At 39.9% G+C, this 23,016-nt stretch overlaps 1 protein-coding gene across 1 annotated transcript in view; it reads left to right on the top strand.

Moving 5' to 3' along the window:
* niban2a (niban apoptosis regulator 2a) overlaps positions 1-23,016 on the top strand; it is a 39,615-nt gene that overhangs the window by 14,080 nt on the left and 2,519 nt on the right. Inside the window, exons 4-13 of the mRNA XM_061734470.1 lie at positions 24-129; positions 4,249-4,416; positions 15,750-15,865; positions 18,793-18,897; positions 18,990-19,152; positions 20,065-20,252; positions 20,482-20,637; positions 21,575-21,688; positions 21,942-22,049; positions 22,831-22,942. Of these exons, the coding sequence (XP_061590454.1) occupies positions 24-129; positions 4,249-4,416; positions 15,750-15,865; positions 18,793-18,897; positions 18,990-19,152; positions 20,065-20,252; positions 20,482-20,637; positions 21,575-21,688; positions 21,942-22,049; positions 22,831-22,942 (1,336 nt within the window). The remainder of the gene's footprint in view (positions 1-23; positions 130-4,248; positions 4,417-15,749; positions 15,866-18,792; positions 18,898-18,989; positions 19,153-20,064; positions 20,253-20,481; positions 20,638-21,574; positions 21,689-21,941; positions 22,050-22,830; positions 22,943-23,016) is intronic.

The raw sequence follows: 23,016 nt of genomic DNA, 5'->3' as shown, positions 1-23,016 counted from the left end.
CTTTTGGCCGTTTCTCTCAACAGGCGCATGAACGGGGACTTCACCCTAAAGTGACCATCAACTGTGCCGGGTACAAAGCCCTGGCCTCGATGGAGGAGTATATGGAGCTGATCAATGGCAGTCTGCCAGGTAGGAAAACATTTAGAAAAATATTGGTTATCCATGGAAAATATTACTGGAACTGGTTATTCACTGCTGAAGTGTCCTGTGTGCAATTATTAATTAGGGCCCGAGCACCTTCAGTGCGAAGGCCCTACTGTATCTGTAGGAATTTTTTTTTTCTTTCTTTCTTCTGACAAAAGGAGGGCCTTTTTGCCCCCCTAAATGTGCCCAAAAAGTCAGCAAATTTTGCACGCAAGACCGGCCTGGCGAAAAATTTGATATTTAATGGTTTGCATTAATGGGCGTGGCAAAATGGCTCAACAGCGCCCCCGGAAAACTTTGTGCCTCAAGCCCCACAATACGGTTTAACGTACATGCACGAAAATCGGTACACACCTGTATCATGGCGCAACTTAAAGAAAAGTCTCTTGGCGCCATGGCCGAAACCCAACAGGAAATTTATGCCATTCCTTTGGCAGTTAATTCGGCCCGAACCGTAACGTGCACCCAGGTGTGTTATACATCAAAACGTGCGTCTCCATTCTCCGACATCACGCATTACTTTTCTCTTTCAAAAGCGTTACCGTGGCGACGCTAGACGCCAAAAAGCCCGCCCACCCTTCATCTGCTTGGTTCAGACAGAAAAAACTTTGTGCCTCAAGCCCCATAATACGGTTTGACGTACATGAACGAAAATCGGTACACACCTGTATCATGTCGCAACTTAAAGAAAAGTCTCTTGGCGCCATGGCCGAAACCGAACAGGAAGTCGGCCATTTTGAACATTCTGAATTAATCGCGTAATTTTGGAGCAATTTTATGCCATTCCTTCGAGAATTAATTCAGCCCGAACCGTAATGTGCACCCAGATGTGTTATACATCAAAATGTGCGTCTCCATCCTGCGACTACACGCATTACTTTTCTCTTTCAAAAGTGTTACCGTGGCGACGCTAGATGCCAAAAAGCGCACCCACCCTTCATCTGATTGGTCCATATTTGATAGTTCCCCAAAAGTCACCACATTTTGCATGCAAGGCAGGCCTGGTGATACATTTGATATTTCATGGTTTGCATTAATGGGCGTGGCAAAATGGCTCAACAGCGCCCTCTAGAAAACTTTTATCTGCCATAACCTTTGAATGGTTTGACATAAAGAGTCGTGGGTGGTGTCATCGGACTCGGACTCATGAGTCCATGACCATAATTGGTGCAAATTAGCCCCGCCCCTTCTTCTGATTGGTTGTCCCTTTTTTCTGCTATAACTTTTGAATGGTTTGACATAGAAAGTCGTGGGTGGTGTCATTTCTGATATGCTTATGGGGGGCGGTGGCCATGAGTGCGAGGACCCGTTCATCGCTGCTTGCAGCTTTAATTGTAACTTGAAATTATATAATATGCAATTAAGTGGCTTACTTGGTTTGAAAATACATCAATTATCATGCAGTTTGGATTTGAAGGGTACAGTTTACACCACAAACCCAGGTCAGGCTACTGTTAGCCATCCTTTTTTCCCACCATTTTTCACATGTATTTGCACACACTTATCAGGAGTTGAACACCTGACTCCACCCCCTGAAACCCACTGAATAGTAAGAGCATAACTGAAAGGTGAAGTTATTGACTCTTAGGTCACAGACTTAACACCCTTTGGTGAAAGAAAATGGGCTTAATAGGCCTCCTGTTTCCAAAATAGTTTTGACTGTTATAAAAGTGAGCTTGCAAATCATTTGATCTCTATTATAAAGTTTAGTTTAGTGTTTCCATCCTGCTGGTGCCGATCCCACCTGTCACCAGGCAAGAGGGCGGAGTGTGCCATGGACAGGTCGCCAGGGCAACAACATTTTAGATACCTAAATTGAGACTTTGATGCAGGCCACATACTCCGAAAAGTTTGGCTCTGGGAGTAATTGATCACTCTGATACGGCCATTTTCAAAAAAGAATTAGTCAGACCCCCCCCCCCCCCCCCCCACACACACAAAGAATGAAGCAGCGTTTCTAATTTACATTTGTGGACGCAGCAATGGACTTTGTTGGCAGAACGTGGTTTTCAATTAAAGAATTATATCAACTTTGAATGCAGGGATAGCTTAAAGGATACAGCAGTTCTGTGCTGGTTTGCTGCCTTGTCCCAAGCATACAGAGATCCCTTTGGTTTCTTTGAATCATTAAATGATAGACCATTTCACCCCAGACAACTTTCGTCAAATAGATAATTACAAGCATCAGCAATTCTAGCTGTTTCTATGTAGCAGTATGGTTCTGGGGCTGTCCTGCCCTTTCACATGGAGACGTGGATTGCCCGGGGCGGGGAGGCCGGCGAGAACAGGCACGCCGGAGTCCAGGATAAAGCAGCAATACTGACAGACAAGGTGTTGAATTAGTAAGACCCAAAAAAAGTAGTAGCTTGCAGATAAGGCAGCAAAGGTATGTAGACAAGATTAGCTTAATCAGAGCGTTCAGCATGAGATTTACCAAGTGACTTCACATAAAACAAACAGCTAATTGAGCAGCTGATATAACAAGATCTGAACAGAGCTCGACTACGTGCTCGATTCCAACATTGTGCTTAATATGTTACATCATGAAAGCTTCACATTGTTCAGTATTATGCTGAAACATCTTAATCTCAACTATGAACTCTTAGAGTGAAGAGGCCTCTCCGTCTTTACTCATGAAAGGCTCAGTCTCTCGAGCATTTTCAGTTTATACCCAGAACCTGCTGCCAATTGAACCTGATTTCTTAGGTGTTCAACCAACATGCAGAACTGGATGAACTGCAGAGGCAGAGGCAAGAGCTGAGAGAAGTTTGGACGGTTTATATACAGGACTGTCTCAGAAAATTAGAATATTGTGATAAAGTTCTTTATTTTCTGTAATGCAATTTAAAAAAACAAAAACAAAAATGTCATACATTCTGGATTCATTACAAATCAACTGAAATATTGCAAGCCTTTTATTATTTTAATATTGCTGATTATGGTTTACAGTTTAAGATTAAGATTCCCAGAATATTCTAATTTTTTTAGATAGGATATTTCAGTTTTCTTAAACTGTAAGCCATAATTAGTAATATTAAAATAATAAAAGGCTTACAATATTTCAGTTGATTTGTAATGAATCCAGAATGTATGACATTTTTGTTTTTGTAACTGCATTACAGAAAATCACAATATTCTAATTTTCTGAGACAGTCCTGTATTGTTGTTTCTCTCTATGTGGTCCTGCAGTGGCCTGGAGAACCATCCGAGGTGTATATCTGCCTTTCACCCAAGGAAAGCTGGGATAGACTCCAAAACACCCCTGAGACCCTTAATAGGACTAAGTGGGTGTAGCTAATGGATGGATAGAGTTTGGAGGGATTTCAGTGCAAATGCACAAGCCTAAGCTCGACCCCCCTGATCTCTGATGCCTCAGACGGCTCTGAATCAAGAAACGCCGTGGCTTGATAGCTGATATGACCACAAGTCCAGTGGGAAACCTTAGACAAGTCCTACAATACCCAGATGTATATTCACAAATCCCATTTGAAACGTCAACGTTACGCTACTTTAGCGTTTACGTTAACCTCGTTCAGAGGTGGCGTTGACATCTCTAAGCTCAGAAGCTCCTGGCATGAACCGTCACACAGTGGATATGTACAATGTTGTCAGATAAGTCACTATTCTGATTTGAACGATGCTATGGACCAAAGACCAAAAGGATGTGGACAAATTTGTTTAGTTTTTCAAATAATTCCTTTTGAGCCGCAATTCAAAAACAGCATCTGATTTTCACGAACCAGTTTTCAGTAAATTAAAAGCTATTACTTTTGTCAGTTTCAAGTTATTTCAGTGACCATGGTGGGTTTTCCTGACTTAAATTGCGGGGTAGCAGCAAATGTGTCCATATGTGCATTTTTCATTTACTTTTGATTTGAAAACTTTCAAAGAAACTTTAATAAACGTAATTATTTTTTACGCTTTCATACATGTTTGTTTGAGCACATGAGGAAAAATAACCCATTTCTTTCATAAATTTGTACTTATTTATTTACCTTAGCATACGTAATATTAAATATGTTTCCATTTTTCTTTTCGTAAAGTTTTGCAAAGCTTAAGAACTCTGGGTATCCCTGTCTCAGTCTCCCATGCAACTTATTTCAGGTGTCAAGGCCAAAGTGGGCAATCATCCTTTCATCAAGTGCGCGACCCAGTTCCCGCTGATCCTGTGGCACCCGTACGCCAGACACCACTACTTCTGTGTGACGACTGAGAGGGAGCAGAAGAAGTGGCACGCCGTGCTGCAGGACTGCGTCAGACACAGCAACAACGGTAACGACACACAAACCTCACTAATAATAGAGTTAACACATCATATGCACCTTTTAACTGCAGGACTGTGTTTTTAATGAAGCTCCACCCAGGTCAATTACTCTGTCAGAGTTCAGATGTGGGCGTGTGAGCGTCTGTGTCGCAGTGTCGCTCCTTTAAATGCCATTTGACTGAGATGTGAAAGTAAAACATCGCAGGAATGAGTGGTATTTATTTACATTGAAGTTCAGCCGTGGGTATGGAGTGACATATTATGTTTGGGTCACATGTTCAACTATGCGTTGCTGCAGTTGTCGACAAAGACAGCATTGACAACAGCAAGTTTAAAACAAAACTCTGCTTTTATGTTTTCATTTGTGTTTTTGAAATACTAGCAGCTAATTTTAGATGCTGGCATCAATTCTTCCAGCTTTAGAGTATAATGGTGCTGTTTGGAGGGCACTTTGTCAGTATAATCCACTTCAGTGCTAAAACTACAAGTCCCTTCATTCAAGCATAAACCAGAATAGTCTGGTTTCAGCGTCTAAGTTGGACTTAAATACCTTTCACTGTTTTTTAGATCATTGCTAACCAAATATAAAGTTTTAGACACATCATTGCAAGCTCTCTTCATGAGCCACGAATGTAATCAAATAGGTTAATTATAGTTAAAGCAAATGATTCAGAAGATCTCTGTATCTCGCTGAATGTAACTCTGAAGCGCCAGCAGGAAGGGTTGGGTTACTTACCTGTTGTAAGAATGAATGTGTAGCTGACGTCAGCTGAGAGGCATGTGTGTGATTGTGTTGCTTTATCCAGCGAAACATTACTCTGCACATTGCTTTTGTATCTCACCAACCATCTTTTAAAAAAAATTAGTTTCAGCTTTTGTCTGACGTTGTCGTTTGCATTGAGGAATTAACATTCGGAGGATTATTGTCTTTGGTTCCACATTAAAAGATGCTTGTTTAATCGGGGTGGGGAAGCGCTCTTGATGTGTTTCTTCTTGTGGTGGCATGACTCATGTGTCATTATGTGACGCACAGAAGGCAGAGACATGCTGGAAGAAGGGCACTAACAACGTAGCTCTTTTCCTTTGTCGTTTTATCATAGTTCATTCCTTCTCTAGGACCTTGTGTGAGAGATACACGGTGCTAGAAATGACTGCACTTCTTCTGATTGCTAATAATGTAGTAGGTTTTAGCTAGCAGCACAGTTCCATGTGATTCCTTCATGTGTAGGGAATTTAGTTATATAATCGTGTGAAAGCGTGACTTCACAGTTGTTGCTTTTTATCTTAACCTGTCTGTTGTGGTGAGCAGGAATAGTTCAGAACTTCACATGAATATCTGTTGTTTTTTGTTTTCCTCCTCTGCAGTTCACATGAGCCAACCTGTTTGATCTTGTAGAAAAGCAGGGCAGGTAGTGTTTACGGAGAATTTAGATCAAGTGTAGCTATTGACAAATCATTCATCATCCTTACGCCATTAAGCAAACTGAACTTCTCTCTAAATAAATGTAAAAATAGATAATTTCAGTCAACTTGAAAAAATATGGAAGTAAGTGATATCCCAGGGTTCTGTCCTCGCTGTACTCGGGCCTGGGTCTAGTCATCTGCTCGCATGACTGCTAAATGATGCCCAGCTGTACCTCTCATTCTTGCCAGATGAGCCTCCTGTCGCAGCAAAAATCGCTGCTTTCACGTCGTCAAAAACACAAATGATCCAGTCAGGTTTATCCCATATGGAGGATTTTTTGTGCCAAAATTAAATAAATAAATACATCATTAATTAATTAAAATGAGAATGAAATATATCATTAATTAATTAAATATGTTTAAATATTAATTCAAATACAATTCATTTTAAGTAAAAATATATATTTATTATTTCAGCATTTAATTAATTAATGACACATTTAATTAATGATTTCGTGTTACGTGTGAATCATGAAATGTAAAACTGCATTTAATTAATTAATGACACATTTAATTAATGATTTCGTGTTGCTGAATCATGAAATGTAAAACTGTCAGTTCCACTCGTCAAACTCAGTGGGCGGGGCTAACGCGAATCCAGTGGAATCCACTGCTTTGGTCTGAAACTCGCTGCTTCTCTCAGCAGCTCTGGGCAGGATTTTGACATTTTGGTACACCTTGCTGTACCAACATTTGTGGTTAGAGGACCGAGTCTTCAGTGGAGTAAAGTAAAAATTTTGGAGTAGAGTAAAAATTTTGGAGTATCCAAACCAACGTAGAGGTGAATAGCGACCTAGTTTATCGGAATGTGTCCACAAGCCCTGCAACAATCCATTATGTGGATTCGATTTGCCTTGACTTGATATGCAGGGGAACCAATGAGGTGTTTGGAATCCGCCCACTGAGTTTGACGAGTGAAACTGACAGTTTTACATTTACATTTCATGATTCAGCAACACAAAATCATTAATTAAATGTGTCATTAATTAATTAAATGCTGAAATAATAAATATATATTTTTACTTAAAATGAATTGTATTTTAATTAATTAATGACATATTTCATTCTAATTTTAATTAATTAATTACATTTAATTCATTATATATTTCATTCCCATTTTAATTAATTAATGATGTATTTATTTATTTAATTTTGGCACAAAAAATCCTCCATAATCCCACACCATGGAAACATAAATGCTATCAACAACAGCCCCCCTTGATTCAGACGACCTTGGCAGTGTCTATGCAAACATTCAACCCTCTATGCTCAGCTCGTTCCAACAACTCCATCTTCTTCTGACATCTGTATAAGGAGGAACACCTTAGATTAAGCTCTCTGCCTCATGATGATGCTTGAATGGAGCCTAAACCCCAAACCTCAAGCAAGTTTTCACTGTGTGATACCTGGGTTTCACAGCTGACGACCAGTTACCCTTCTCTGGCCAATTTGCATCCATCGCTCGGTAGGAGCCAATTTTCCCTTTCCCTGCATGAAAAGGCACGCCTTATCTGACAAAGTAGGCCACTCAACTCTTGGTGTAGGTCTTGGCTATCTCTTGACCCTGCTATTTAAAAGCTCTTCTAGCAGGTCTCCTGGTGTCCACGGTGAAATACTTTCAATTACTCAATAATGCAGCCATGCACCTGATTTTCTATTAACAGAAAAGGGGCATGTTTCACTTTGTTACTTATTAAATTCCAGTGATAATGGGACCTGAATGCAGGATTATGATTCATCTGCACAGGAACGTCTACTATAGTCATCCCTGCATGCAGGGCGCTCTCAATCCAGAATGTTCACATTTGTGGTTCCAGGAAGGTGGAATGAGCTAACAAATGTCCCACTCTGCTTCAGGAGGACCTCTTTCCTCAACATCTCTAAATCAGGATACACACACAAGTGTTTCAGGATTCGACTGTGTCGCTTCTTGTACAGTTGGATATGTTGATGTTTTGCTATGCTCTGAATTCAGGGTCTAATGCTTCATTTTTCTTTGTGTAGCAGTGAAAAGTCCATTTAAAGGAGCATGAGGCAGGATTGAGGCAGGATTTATGAAAAAAATTTGTATGCGTTTTAAGTTTTCTAGTAATAATGTCAGATGAAGCGTTCCAAACCAAAAAGAATGAGCCCTCTAGTGTATCTCTCCGTTGCCTTGAACAGGCTGTGTGCTGCAAAATGTGCTGCAATTCTGGGGCCGAATTTCCCGCGCTGTCCTGTGGATGTGACGTCACATGACGCTGCATGCACGTTCTCCCCGTTCTCCCGTGCCGGCTTCACTGTTGGCTGCAGTACCCCCAACGGCCGACGTGGCGAAGGGTGGCGCTAATGAGTCTCATTTCTTAAAAGGAGCTTCATGCTCCTTTAAAGGGGACCTATTATGGCATCTAATACCTATTTTAAACAGGCCTTGAATGTCTTAAAAACAAGCTTTTGATTTTTTTTTTTTGCTAAATAAATTAGAAATTCAGCCTCTGGGCCATGTCTGCAGCATCCGTCTCTCACCCCTCATTATCTATGCAGGATTCTGAGTGGGCGGGGCTATGATAATGAGGCTCTGTGCTGATTGGCTGCCTGAATGACGCGTAGAAAATGGTGGAAGCTCCGGCCGGCAGAGTTGTTGTTCTGGCCAGAGTTAGTTGTGGGCGTGGTTTCACGCATCGGAGGCCAACCGATGTAAATCCGCCCGTCGTTACGTAACGACGGGAGCAGAATCTGAGCGGCTCGTAGATCCACATCACACTGGACGGCTCATCCGGGCGGCTGTACAGAATTTGCAGAATTTGGTTGCTTTCCTCCTTCTCTGAGTTAACAGGCTGAGGGGAGACCACATATGTTAAAGCAGGAAAAAACGTGTTTTTCATAATAAGTCTCCTTTTAAGCTTTGTAACCAGCAGTACCAACAACAGACAATCAAAGAAGGAAACAACCATGCACATTGTTGGTATTTTAAAAATTAGACCCCAAAAATTCAAGACTTTATCTTTAGTTGACGCTGACACGCTTGCGTTTGTGCACATGCACATAATTATAATGTTGTTGGTGGTCTTTGAAGTTGGAGGATTAAACAGCTTTCCTCAAATGTCCTGTGTGGCTCAATTGTCTGTAATTGTGCCTTCGGTGATGTTAAAAGTGCCTCTGTAATCATAAAGTAAACTGCGTCACATCACTCAGCGCCTGCACGAAGACACCAATCACCTGCGCTCTGCAGTCTGAATAAACGTCTTTATTCTGTTTACAGTCCCAACAACGTCGCATCTCAAATTCATACCGCAAATGAAACACTGCTCGGGGGCCGAGGTCGACGAAGTTGCCCAACCTGATTTATCCCTATTTGCACTCTGCAAGCGTATTGTGCAAATTGAACCATTCCTCTTAAACGCTGACGACAGTTTTAACAGCTGTCTGTTATTACTGCAAGTTAAAACATCCATAACATGTTCATGTTAGTTGTTCTTTTTTTTTTTAAACATGAATGTGAAGTTGCATAACTTCCACGACTGCACACTAAAGCTCATCACTCCCCGGTTTCATCTGTCCGGACATGCTCAGTCCTTGCAGAGAGTCTCTGCTGTACATTCCAGCTGTGAGGCTGTTGAAAGGAGCAGGGCATGTGTTAATGTTTTACTGTCACCATGGCTCGAGGAGGCAACTCCCCCTCTTCACCTCGGTCAGATCACCCTGGGGTTTTCAGGGAGACCATAACTGCTGCATGCTCTTGTGACCCGTACCAGACTCTCTGCACTTCTCTTCAGGTACCTCTCACATGAGGTAGAAACCAGTAGCAGCACATAACATGCATGCAAAGCAGCTTTTCAACTGAACATCTGCCTCTGATAAGTAAAAGCCACAAGTTACATGATCACACAGAGATGTTGAAGGTTTATTTGAATCCACTGAAGCTCTCCTTGTCTTGTCCTTTTATTACCTCTGCAATAAAACAAGTGGCTCCTGCTTTGCATCCCCTTAACAGCATGATTTGCAAAGTACAGAGTTAATCAGCTGAGCTAACAAGTGTCCCTTACATTAGCAGCACGTCTGTTGTTTTGTTTTAGTTTAAGCCTTGGGTCATAATGCTGCTCAGAGATGGACGATCAGCAACTCAATTATGACACGACCTAGTGAACCCAAAAAAAGACGAGACGCTGTTACAGTCATGTGTGAAATGTTGCAGCTGTGCAGCAGTTTACACATCTTCTGCTGCTGGAGTCTGCAGACACAGCAAATCAATTTAAGAACGAGAAAACGGCATCATATATCAGTAATCAGGCGTGTTTTGTGTCTCTCTTTCATAAACTGTAGAATCTATGAACGGCTTTGCCAGTAAAGTGAAAGCTGATCATTAAAGTTACAGAGTTAAGGCAGTAGGTGATGTTTTCAAACTTCTCGCTCTGTCCCATTAACCCCACATCGTCTATAGTTACACTTCATTTAGTCTTAGCAAATCAAGATTAATTAATCGTTCAAATTATCATCAATAGCAGCTCTGTTTCGTACGACGGAGTATTAGGGCCAAACTAAGACAACACATTTTTTGGAAATTACGAGAATAAAGTCATAATATAATGAGAATAAAGTCGTAAAATTACGAGAATAAAGTCATAATGTTGCGAGAATAAAGTCGTAATAGAATAAAGTCGTAATATTATGAGAATAAAGTCGTAATATTACGAGAATAAAGTCGTAATAGAATAAAGTCGTAATATTACGAGAATAAAGTCGTAACATTACGGGAATAAAGTCGTAACATTACGGGAATAAAGTGGTAACATTACGAGAATAAAGTCGTAATTTATGAGAATAAAGTCGTAATATTACGAGAATATAATTTATGAGAACTCTAACAGAAAGAGCATATTCTCCCTGTGTTAAAATGAGGAATATTGAGGATCTTGTGAAGTTATATTTATAATATATTTTATCTTCGTAATATTATGCCTTTATTCTCAAAATATTACAACTTTATTCTCGTAATATTATGACTTTATTCTCGTTATTTTACGACTTTTTTCTCATATTATTACGACTTCTTTTTTTTTGTCTTAGTTTGGCCCTAATACTCCGTCGTAGTTTTGCGAGCCGATGGTACCAGGAGCCCGTCTTTATTTGATGCAGAATATTGCAGCTTTGAACTCAAAGACTTCTCTTAGTTCATCAATCAAGGCTGACTCTCCACCGCCACAGCCTGGGAAGCCAGTACCAACCCCCTTCTTCAGTCCACAGACCTCAGACTAATTCCTTTCACCAGGGGGAGACCTGCAGTCCCTAGATTCATGGAGCAATAAATCCAGCTCAGGGTTATAGCCCCTAGCAAAGCGCTGTGTTCTGCAGCCTGTTCTGTGATACAAAATCATTGTGGCCTTGTTAGCATTCAGGCTACAGCAGATAAAGATACAGAGTCTCTGATGTTCACTTCTTCCTGGACACAGGGATGTTAGGACATTTGCATGTTAGGACTCACTCGTTGTGGCTGTGACGTCTGCAGCTGGTGGTATTTTTCAGTGATTGTTTATTGTGCTGTGGGTTTGGCTGCTTCCATAAGGGCTGCACCATATGAGGAAATCCTACTCACGCATGTCAGTGAAGGCAGCAGCAGCAGCATCATCATCCAGGGAGAGGAGAGCTGGTTAACGCTGGCTTTAATATAAATGCAGCTGGTCTTAAAGCTGCGGTCTCAGACCACCTTTATGTTTAGCATCCATAAAGGTAAAATATTTATGAAGGGAGAGATTTTTGTGGATGTGAAGGCCTGGGAAATCATCCCTGACTGCAGCTAAGATCTGATCCACCAGAGCGTGGTGAGAAAGGCAAGGAGGGAAATGCCTTAAATAAAAGGACTGGGCTAAGTGCTGCCACATGTTCTATTAATACGCAGCACACACACACACACATACACACACAGAGAATGTTTAGAGGTTTGCATGCCTGGCAGTAACACGTCACAAAATATCCCACTGGTGGTCTTTTTCTTATAAATACCTTAAAAGATCACACACTTGTCTATTTGAGTTTCAGAAGCAGTGAAAGTGGCAGATTGTGTAAATATACCGTTTGTTTTAGCAGTATGCATTAAGATTTGCCAAAACTGAAAATGGCGCAGCAATTCCCAGGGTTAAATGGGCCAGAACAAGTTCAAGATGCAGGAAAAGTTGGAGGCTGCTTTTATAGCAAAACAGAGTTTTTAGGTTGGGAGAAAAGTCTCCTCCTTCTCTCGGATGTGTATAGCAGTGGTGGTTGTGGAGGGTACTGTTCCAACAACAACATATTTGTAGTTTCATCAGCTATCGAAGACTATGTTGTGACCATGTGCTGCATACTTCAGTTAATGAAAGCGTGCTTCCAGTTGCTCCATGTGACAGGTACCATCTGGACAGAGGTGTCTTCAGTATTCACATTCATTACTCAGGTAGAAGTATAGATACTAGAGTTTAAAAATACTCCTGTAGAAGTTGAAGTATCAACTCAAGTTTTTTACTCGAGTAAAAGTATAAAAGTACTGGTTTCAAAACTACTTAAAGTATAAAAGTAAAAGTAATGTAAGGGGGAAAAAAGCCATTAAGGACAAAAGCCATTGAAAATGAATGTATCTTAGTATAATGCAAATATATTAAAGAACCATATATGTGTACTATTGAGCATTAACATGTGTTTCAGAGAGCAGAAGATATGATGACTAGTTACCTATAAGTATTGTAATGGTGCAAAAAGTCAAACTTCAGAGGCATGTTATCATTTATCCTAACCTTTATTGGAATGTACATCCAAGTTTAGTTGCAGGAATCTGAGGGAACGGATGTAAGAACAAAACTGGACAAGAACATCTGAAACAACCACAACCAAATTCACTCTATCCGGATGGAGCAATTTAACTGGATAGTTTTTTTTTTTAAGGCCGAAATGAAATAGAGTAACGAGGCTGTTTTTAAAATGTAAGGAGGTAAAAAGTACAGATAATTGTGTGAAAATGTAAGAAGTAAAAGTAAAAAGTCGTCTGAAAAATAATTACTCCAGTGAAGTATAGATAACCAAAATTTCTACTTAAGTAAGGTAACGAAGTATTTGTACTTCGTTACTTGACACCTCTGGGTGGAGTGGAGTTGAACACCTGACTCCACCCCCTGAAACCGACTGAATAGTAAGAGCATAACTGAAAGGTGAATTTATTGACTCCTAGGTCACAGAATTAACACCCTTTGGTGAAAGAAAATGGGCTTAATAGGCTTCCTGTTTCCAAAATAGTTTTGACTGTTATAAAAGTGAGCTTGCAAATCATTTGATCTCTATTATAAAGTTTAGTTCAAAGTGTTTCCATCCCTCCTGTCACCAGGCAAGAGGGCGGAGTGTGCCATGGACAGGTCGCCAGGGCAACAACATTTTAGATACCTAAATTGAGACTTTGATGCAGGCCACATACTCCGAAAAGTTTGGCTCTGGGAGTAATTCATCACTCTGATACGGCCATTTTCAAAAAAGAATTAGTCAGACAGCAGAAGGGCTTTCCGAAAAATAATTACTCCAGTGAAGTATAGACTTTGTTACTTGACACCTCTGCATCTGGATGATGACTGAACAACTGCAACTTAGACATTTTTTTGCTGCTGTATGTTTGTTTTTAGGTGGATTGAGAACAGGTGAATATCAGTTTATGAACATCTGTGCATGTTTATTTAGCTGCCATCCCAGCCATGCTCTGTCATCAGTGTGTTAGGTTTGGCACATTCAGTGAAATGAATTTCCCATCAGCGATGTGGAGCAATGCAGGTGGAGAATTGCTCATTCACAAACTATTCTAAAGCCAATATTTCTTGCCCATGCAGATTATTAATTGTTGGTGTGGAATTGTCTGAAATGTGGATGGTAAACCACGCGTAAGTCCGGTGCTGTTTCCTTCAGGTGCTTCCAACTGAGATTGACCTGGGAGTGATGGTTGATTGCCTGTCAGCATTTAAGCTCCTCATTCCGTTACTTTCCCGTTAAGCCTCAAGCTTCAGCGCCCAGTGAGTTTTCACGAAAGCATGCGTGAAGACAAAAAGAGCCCAAACCTCTGCCTTTCAGTAAAGCCGGCTTCCTGCCCGGCTCTGGTTCTCCCCCTCCAGAGTTCTTGGTAGCTTCCTGCCTTTGTCAGCTTCCTCTGAGTCACGGACTTACAGTCACAGACAGAACAACTTCACAGACGTCCGCAAATTCACTGGTGCTTGTGCATGACAGACTTCTATTACAACAAATGAAACATCCCTCAGGCATGCTGTGGGTGACCTACCGCTCAAGAAATGTCTTCATTTCTCTCTTCTCATTCATTGGCAGCCTCAAAATAACCACAAGGAACAATGGCATCTCACACTGTAAATGTTAATATTTAGTCCCTTTAATATTTTATGATATATGTTTTGAAGAAAATTTGTGTCATTGTGATACAGTATATCTACCTCAGTTATTTATTTATTAGATGCAGTGGAAATATGTGTATCACACCATAAAGAATAGTTATCAGTATTTCTAGTAGTCCTGATTGTTGTAATAAAAGAAAATGAGAATGAATTATAAGGATATTTGATTTCATACACGTCCTTATACCATTTTGCCAGCGTTGCAAGTCACTCAGCCCACGGCGCCCTCCGTTCTCTGGCCCGGAGAGAGAAGGGAAACGCCACTTATGACCTCAGCTGTGAACGTATTTTCATCACATAAGCACATGATAAGAACTTCCTAAAACTGTTGCTGAGTGCTTTCTGAGCTGTTTCTATTGTCCTGTCAACAGGGAGGGGCGTTACTATAGCAACTGTGAAATCCATGCCTCAGGAAAAAAAAAAGAGCCAGCATCTTCCTGTTTTGAGGGATGACACAGCTGCGTATGATCTCTGCTGAACTTCACCCTGCCATCTGTTGTGACCATGTGCTGCATACTTCAGTTCATGGCAGCATATATATATATATATATATATATATATATATATATATATATATATATATATATATATATATATATATTAGGGCTGGGCGATATATCGAGATTTTAATATATATCAATATATTTTCAAACGCGATATGGTACGCGATGGTCTTTATATCGATTTTTTTTTTTTTCTTTTTTACTTTTTTTTTTTATGATTTTGATATACCGGTAGCTTATTTTGTGACAAATTGACTTGAATGTTTTATTTGAGATTTGCACAAATGTTTTGTTATTTGCACAACTGTCAACCTCAGTGGAAAAGTCTGCCTGTTACTGTCTACACATTGTATTAATTGCACAGGGTATTTTAATTTAATTGTTATGCAGGAAAGGGATATTTGTTTGATTTCATTCAAGAAGCATTTTTATTCTATATATGCAGGCAGTTTATTTTTATTTCATTTGTTTTATATATTTTGATATTGTGCAGACCTCTGTTAATAAAGGAACCTGTGTGACATTTGGCACGAGGCTTTGTATTAAAACTGAGTGTTTTTTTAAGGGTTTGCCTCAGAAAAAATGAAGCTAACAGAGATGCTATGCTATAATGCTTTGGGGGAATTATGTCACAGAAAAAATATCGATATATATCGAGTATCGCCATTTAGCTAGAACATATCGAGATATGACTTTTGGTCCATATCGCCCAGCCCCAATATATATATATATATATATATATATATATATATATATATATATATATACACACATACACATACATACTTCTGGCAAAATTACAGAAGTGATGCAGATGCTATGGGGAATGCTGTTAATGTTAGGAATCTGCAGAAGACGGTGCAAAAAAGAAAAATGTCAATAGTTCACAGAGTTATTACAGAGCATTCGCATACTTTACCTCAGTGAAAAGCTGATTTCATCTCGTCTTTTCCGTGTCAGCATCCTCATTCTTTTGTGACCCAACAGGTCTTCCGGAGGACTGCACCGTTCAGACACCGGCCTTCACTGACTCTGTGAGACTTTTCAGACAAGCCAAGGGATACTACGGGACCTGGGATATGATGTGCGGAGTACCAGCACAGGTCAGAATCTCAAATTACCCAACAAACATGGTGCAGGCCACGCTCTCTCACAAACATCTCAGAAATACCTGTCAGAGTAAACTGTATACTTAACAGGTCACACCTTTCACTGCGTGACAGGTTGACACAGAGGGCGGCGTGACAAAAATGTTTGCTGCAGGTTATAGTTGCAATTAAATATTTTCAGGAAAGGTTTGAAACACAAGTTGAATTGAAATAACGACAACAACACAGCATTGCTTTCCACGTAGCTTCATATAGCTCCTAAAATATAGCTCCATTTCCATGATGAAAACACACAGAGTGCACCTTCTCAAAGCCTCCCGCAACAAGACCCCAAACCAAATACGGCGTTGGTTGGATCGCTCCTCTGAATGAGTTCCTTTCAGCTTCTGCTAATACTTAGTGCTTCCTTTGTGTGTTTCTGGCAGTCACACTTTCCTCATAAACCTCCATCTTTCCCTGAGAGCTTTCAGCTTGTTGTGTAAGTTTACCCTCAAGACTTTAGTTCAGTTTGTTTAGTCTTAAAACAGATCCATTCATCTTTGACAGCACATCTGAACTATGGTTCAGCTTTTCTGCACAACGGCTTTTCACCTTTTTTTAGTTTAGTTTATTTTTAGCACATAAAATAAAAAAATAACATCACACAAATAAGTGCAGTTAAAAGAAACTGTGCAGGGAGGAGCGAGCAAGCCAGTAGGCTTATGAGGAGCCCCCACCTAATAACATTTAACAAAATAGTTATGAGGATACAAAATATACAAATACATCATAAAAAATTGCATGCAGAACATGAATGAAAATAAAAAAAATACTGTAGACCTATGATCACATGATCATGAAAAATATGAATATTATGCTGAACAAATGGCAACACAGAATATGAAGTACAAAAGAAACATTAACAGTGGGAAAAGCAAGAGCTTTCTTGACTACATTGTTGAATTAAATGCTCTCTTGAGCGACTTTTGAAAATGGATAGGGACCTACAATTGTTTGCAATCTGGTACCAACTATTCCAGACTTTGACACCTCTAAACCTAAACAAAAATGGTCTTCTAGATTCCAGACATTTAGGTGGATGTAGGGCCAGGGCCTGCCGTGTTGAGTAGGAATGAAATTGAGAATTTGTAGCAAAGTATGACTTCCACAAACCTTACATGACCATTTTATTAAATATTGTGCCAGATGCTTTTGCATAGTCATTTATGGTTTCCTATTTTACTGCAGCTCACGTCGCATTATTTACCTCTGATAAAAGGCATGCTAATGTTGATGTGGCTTGGCTAGTTGCTGCAAAGAGGAGGTGCAGCACCAGCGCTAACAAGCCACTGTGGAGAAAGACATTTGATGATTAGGGGCTTATTTGCCGTGTTTAGTGTGGAATAATGTCACTGATGCCAGTATACAAACACAAGCAGTTTTTTTTCTTAATAAAAAAATAATGCAGCCATTCACTGCTTTCTCAGGGTTATTAGCACCTGTGATGTATCTGCTCTGATATGTCATTAAATAAGCAGTGAACAGTAGGTTCACAGCTGATGAGGATCACACAAACACCCAGAGGGATGAGTACTACAGCATACAGATGACACGTACAACGGTCTCAAAAGAACTCAGATGTAGAAAAACCTGCAGCCCCCATTTTCAAGTGCTGTTAAAAGGATGATGAAACAAAAATATTTATTCACCTCAAAACTTTGCCTTTTAATTGAGATATTACTCACCAGCATTTGACGGCTGACACTTAAAGGCGAAACCATTTCATGGAACCTGAAGTACCTTTTAAAAAATGAGATATGAGACCACCGGTGCAGTAAGAATACAGAGAAAAAAGAACGCTTCACTAAATACTTCCAGACAAACATGCTTTGTAATAAAAAAGCTGCAGAACAATTATTTCTGCTGTTTGTCAAGCCCTCTGTGTTTTTATATGACAGCCATTCATTACACTGCTAAATGTTTAACCACATATTTGGTTTAGATGAAAACCTTGTGGAGGTTCTTACCTTCTTTGTTAGTGGGGAGGGTAATGCCTTCCTGCTGCTGTGTCCAGCTAGGCTTCTTCTAAACCAGGGGTCAGCAACCAAAAATGTGGAAAGAGCCATATTGGACCAAAGACACAAAAAAACAAATGTCTGGAGCTGCAAAAAATGGCCGAGTCTTGTATCAGCCTTAGAATGAAGGCAACACATGCTGCATGTATCTATATTAGTTATAACTGGGGGAGATGTTTTTTTCATTATGCACTTCGAGAAAAAAGTCAAAATGTTGAGAAAAAAATCGAAATGTTGAGAAAAAAGTCGAAATGTCGAGGAAAAAGTCAAAATGTCATGAAAAAAGTTGAAATGTCGAGAAAAAAGTTGAAATGTCGAGAAAAAAGTTGAAATGTCGAGATTAATGTTGAAGTACAATCTCGAGAAAAACGTTGAAATGTCGAGAAAAAAGTCAAAATTTCAAGAAAAAAGATGAAATGTTGAGAAAAAAGTTGAAATGTCGAGGAAAAAAGTCAAAATTTTGAGCAAAAAGTTGAAATGTCGAGAAAAAAGTCAAAATTTCGAGAAAAAGGGAAAGAAAAAAAGAAGAAAAAAAGAGAGAAAAAGAAAAAAAGAAAAAGAAGAAAAACAGAAATAAAAAGAGAAAAGAAGAAAAAAAGGAAAAAAAAGGTCAAACATTTTTGAAAAAGATCCAGGAGCCACCAGGGCGGTGCTAAAGAGCTGCATGCGGCTCTAGAGCCGCGGGTTGCCGACCCCTGTTCTAAACTATCCCTCCATATCTTTGTAGCAACACATGGAAAAGGGTTTTATAAAGATTTTAATAAATGTTTATTTTCTTACTTTTTTTGCCAGTTTTTGACTACAATACCTGTCGAGTTGTCATGATGGCGGAGTAAGTTATGTTAGTGATGTCTGTTGTGCACACAGATTTTGGCTAATCTGGTGATGGAGACTCTTCACCCGGAGCTGAGGAATGTGATAGGTCCTCGTCTGAAGGGGAAGATGCAGCAGAGGCAGAGGAACTGGATGTTGGTGAGTTTCTGTCCGCCTGTACTGACTGAAGTGTGCAAACGGAGTCAGAAGTGCTTAAATTATGTGTCTTTTAAACAACTTGTCTTCTCCAGATCTCTGATGCGGTATACAGGCAGGTGTTGCCTCAAACCACCGGCCACTATGAAGCGCTGGTGGAGGCCTGCGAGGCCCACAAAGCTTCTCTGGACTCCAGGCTGCGAACCGACATGGACCAGATCATCTCATCGAAGGAACATATCAGCAACAAGATTAGAGGTGGCTTTTTTTTCCTCATAACCTGCAGGAAGATAGATGCTCCTATTTTACGTGTTTTAAAGATGCATTAACTACTTTAAATTGTAGCCCAGCTGGCTGAGAGAAAGCCTGGAGGAACAGAGAGAGCTGTGTTTGGGAGAGGGCAAAAAATGTCTCAAGAAAACACTGAAACATGTAGGAATTTGACTGGAGAGTTTTCTTTCTGTCACTAAGCAAAAGAAATTCCAAGGAGTACACTTGTAGTAATGTTTTGAAAGGCTAAGGACTATATAAAGTAAAAAGGAAGAAGCTCCACCCTCGTTGTGTCATGTAACATAATCTACATGACATCAAGTACTCTCCATTATTCATTTACAGCTTTCCTCTATGAGATGTGGCTGAGCTCTCTTTGGTTGGGGGCTGTTTGGCACAGCGAGGCCATCAGTCTGACCCCACCATTCAAGTTTCTGGTGCCTTTAAGCACCAAGTAAACTTCTGCTTTGTGTTTTTAATCCATTGTTGTCCAGTGATTCCTCCAACACTCGCAACAGGAGGTTTGAGCAAAAAAGCTGCCTGTTTTCTGATCCAAAGTAAACTCAAGACATGCAGCTCATTTTTTTCAAGGCTCTTATTGAGCTGAAGTGGACAAACTGCATTCCAGCATTGTGTTGCCCATTTCTGACTTACTTTACCCCTGCAGATAAGGCTTAAAACCACGGGTGACTTGAGCAAAACAATGTATTCAATGTTAAATGAGATAAAGGCAGAGGTTAGACATGTTTGTGGATATCTGTGCTTTCTTAACCTCATCATCATGTCAGATAAACCTTACCGATGACAGATATTCAATATGTCACGCTCTCTGATGCAGCTCATTAAAAATCTGAGTTGTGTCTTTCATTTTCTTTCTTTATACTTCCTGCTGTCTTGCAGCTCTAGTATTGCCCAAAGCAGAGAATCTCCTCCGGTGCAGCATCCAGCCCTACATCAGCTCCATCCTGGAGGCCCTGATGGAGCCCACGAGCCGAGGCTTCTCCGAGGTCAGAGACGTGTTTTTCAAGGAATTGGTGGACATCAGCAAGAACTCGATTAACGGAGAGGGCAAGGAAAGATTGGGAGAGGTGAGTCACATTGTGAATGTGAGCAGTATTGTCTCTGGATTTAATGGGATTGATAGACTGCATGAACTGGAATGTGTTTGCCGCATTGGTGCAAGTCTGAAATTAAACGTCAGGGAGTGTCGGGAGCTGTTTTCATTTTTGACTAATGCTAGACTATCAGATTATTCGATGCAAATTAGGACCAACAGTGAAGGTTGAGCTAAGTGCATTGCTGTCGTCTTTTCGGTAGCAACTGGAGAGGCTGTCCATGCTCGCCTTCCATCCAGTGAAGATGCAGAGCTGTTACGAGAAGATGGAGCAGCTCAACCTGGAGGGGCTGCAGCAGAGATTTGATGTTTCAAGCCCCTCTGTGTTCATCAGCAGGGCTCAGATCCTCATGAGAGAGGTGAGGAACGTGAAGTCTTTCTCAAACAAAACACTCACATGTCTCATAGCTTCAGAGGTGTCAAGTAACAAAGTACAAATACTTCATTACCTTACTTAAGTAGAAATTTTGGTTATCTATACTTCACTGGAGTAATTATTTTTCAGACGACGTTTTACTTTTACTCCTTACATTTTCACGCAATTATCTGTACTTTTTACTCCTTACATTTTAAAAACAGCCTCGTTACTCTATTTCATTTCGGCCTTAAATAAAAACTATCCAGTTAAATTGCTCCATCCGGATAGAGTGAATTTGGTTGTGGTTGTTTCAGATGTTCTTGTCCAGTTTTGTTCTTACATCCGTTCCCTCAGATTCCTGCAACTAAACTTGGATGTACATTCCAATAAAGGTTAGGATAAATGATAACATGCCTCTGAAGTTTGACTTTTTGCACCATTACAATACTTATAGACAACTAGTCATCATATCTCCTGCTCTCTGAAAAAGTTAATGCTCAATAGTACACATATATGCTTCTTTAATATATTTGCATTATACTAAGATGCATTCATTTTCAATGGCTTTTGTCCTTAATGGGTTTTTTCCCCCTTACATTACTTTTACTTTTATACTTTAAGTAGTGAGTAAACTTGAGTAAAAACTTGAGGAGTATTTTTAAACTCTAGTATCTATACTTCTACCTGAGTAATGAATGTGAATACTGTTGACACCTCTGCATAGCTTGCATGCATGGAAAACTACCTACTGTAGTTCCAAAGAGCAAAGTAGTGGTCTCTACTTCCATCTGCTGGACGAAAAGAGCATTACTTCGCAGCTAAAGCTGGGCTGACGTACAGTCACACAATGCCTCTAGGAATTAGTTCTTTGTGATATTGTTTATATTTAAAAAATATATATATATATAATTTTTTTTTTTTTTCTTCTTTTTTGACAGCAAATGGACAATGCGGTGTATACATTTGAACAACTGCTTCACCAGTCGTTAGAGGCTCAAGGGGATGATAACTTTTGCAAGGTCGTCCAGAAATGCCAGGACCGGGTTCTCAAGGTAAAACTGAACAATCCGAGTCAGAGAGTCGGCAGATAGGAAATGAATGACAGTCAAGTAAATACTTTGGATGGATTAAATGTTTTCTCTTTGCACACTTGGGCTAATGCATCACTTTAACGATAGCTGGATAGGAACTGAAATTGGACTAAATCCATAAATCTATAACATGCTAAGTTGAATTTTGTTCACTTTAGAAACTATTTCATCTCTAAAAATATTTTCTTTTGATATTTCTGGTCTTTCTCATCAGAAATATGATTATGACAGCAGCACAGTGCGCAAGAAGTTTTTCAGAGAAGCTCTGCTTCAGATCATCATTCCCTACATGCTGCAGCAGCTCTCCCTGTCCTGTACGCCTGTAAGTAACTCCCAACATTAACTCAATACTTTACAGAACACTTTTCCTCCAGTTTTACAGTTTCCCCCTGAATAAATGCTCCGCCATGCTTTGTGGAGTTCTGATCCACTGTTTTCTACTTTGTGTCCTGTTGGGTTCACAGTAGGGATGGGCGGTAGGGACTAAAAAATGTATCATGATAATTTCTGGCATTTATCCCGATAACGATAAAAATGACGATAAAAAAAATACCAATTCAACTCCACCTTTGTAATTATAAATCTATCTCTCTCTCAGATCCGCCATGTTTGTTACACAAAAATGTCAACGGGAATTTATTCTTTCTTTCTTTCTTTCTTTCTTTCTTTCTTTCTTTCTTTCTTTCTTTCTTTCTTTCTTTCTTTCTTTCTTTCTTTCTTTCTTTCTTTCTTTCTTTCTTTCTTTCTTTCTTTCTTTCTTTCTTTCTTTCTTTCTTTCTTTCTTTCTTTCTTTCTTTCTTTCTTTCTTTCTTTCTTTCTTTCTTTCTTTCTTTCTTTCTTTCTTCCTTCCTTCCTTCCTTCCTTCCTTCCTTCCTTCCTTCCTTTTCCGTACGTTGTGCGTTGATTTAACGCAGAACCATAAATCAGCTTTACACAAAAACGTCATCAACAGGAATTTATCATTTTTACCGCGAGATGACAAATTCTTACTGTGAGGAATTTTTTTGAGGGTTTTATCGTGAACGGTAAAATATCGCCCATCCCTAGTTCACAACTGAATGCAAAGAGTTTTCCCACAGATCAACTGTTCCTCTCTTTCCCAGGAGCTGCCTCGCTTCAAGGAGCTTATCTTCGAGGATTTGTCACGCTTTCTTCTGGTGGAAAACATGTATGAGGAGGTGGTGCTGCAGTCCGTCACCAAAGAAATAATGATGGGTGAGAGTCAGAAAACGCCAACATTTAGAATCTGTCTCCATGTTGATGTCAGTGGTTTGCAATGGTATTTAATC

The sequence above is a fragment of the Cololabis saira genome, chromosome 11 (genome assembly GCF_033807715.1).
Source record: "Cololabis saira isolate AMF1-May2022 chromosome 11, fColSai1.1, whole genome shotgun sequence".
Lineage (NCBI taxonomy): Eukaryota > Metazoa > Chordata > Actinopteri > Beloniformes > Belonidae > Cololabis > Cololabis saira.
Note: the sequence above shows the minus strand (reverse complement) of the source record. Positions and strands in the feature narration are given on the sequence as shown.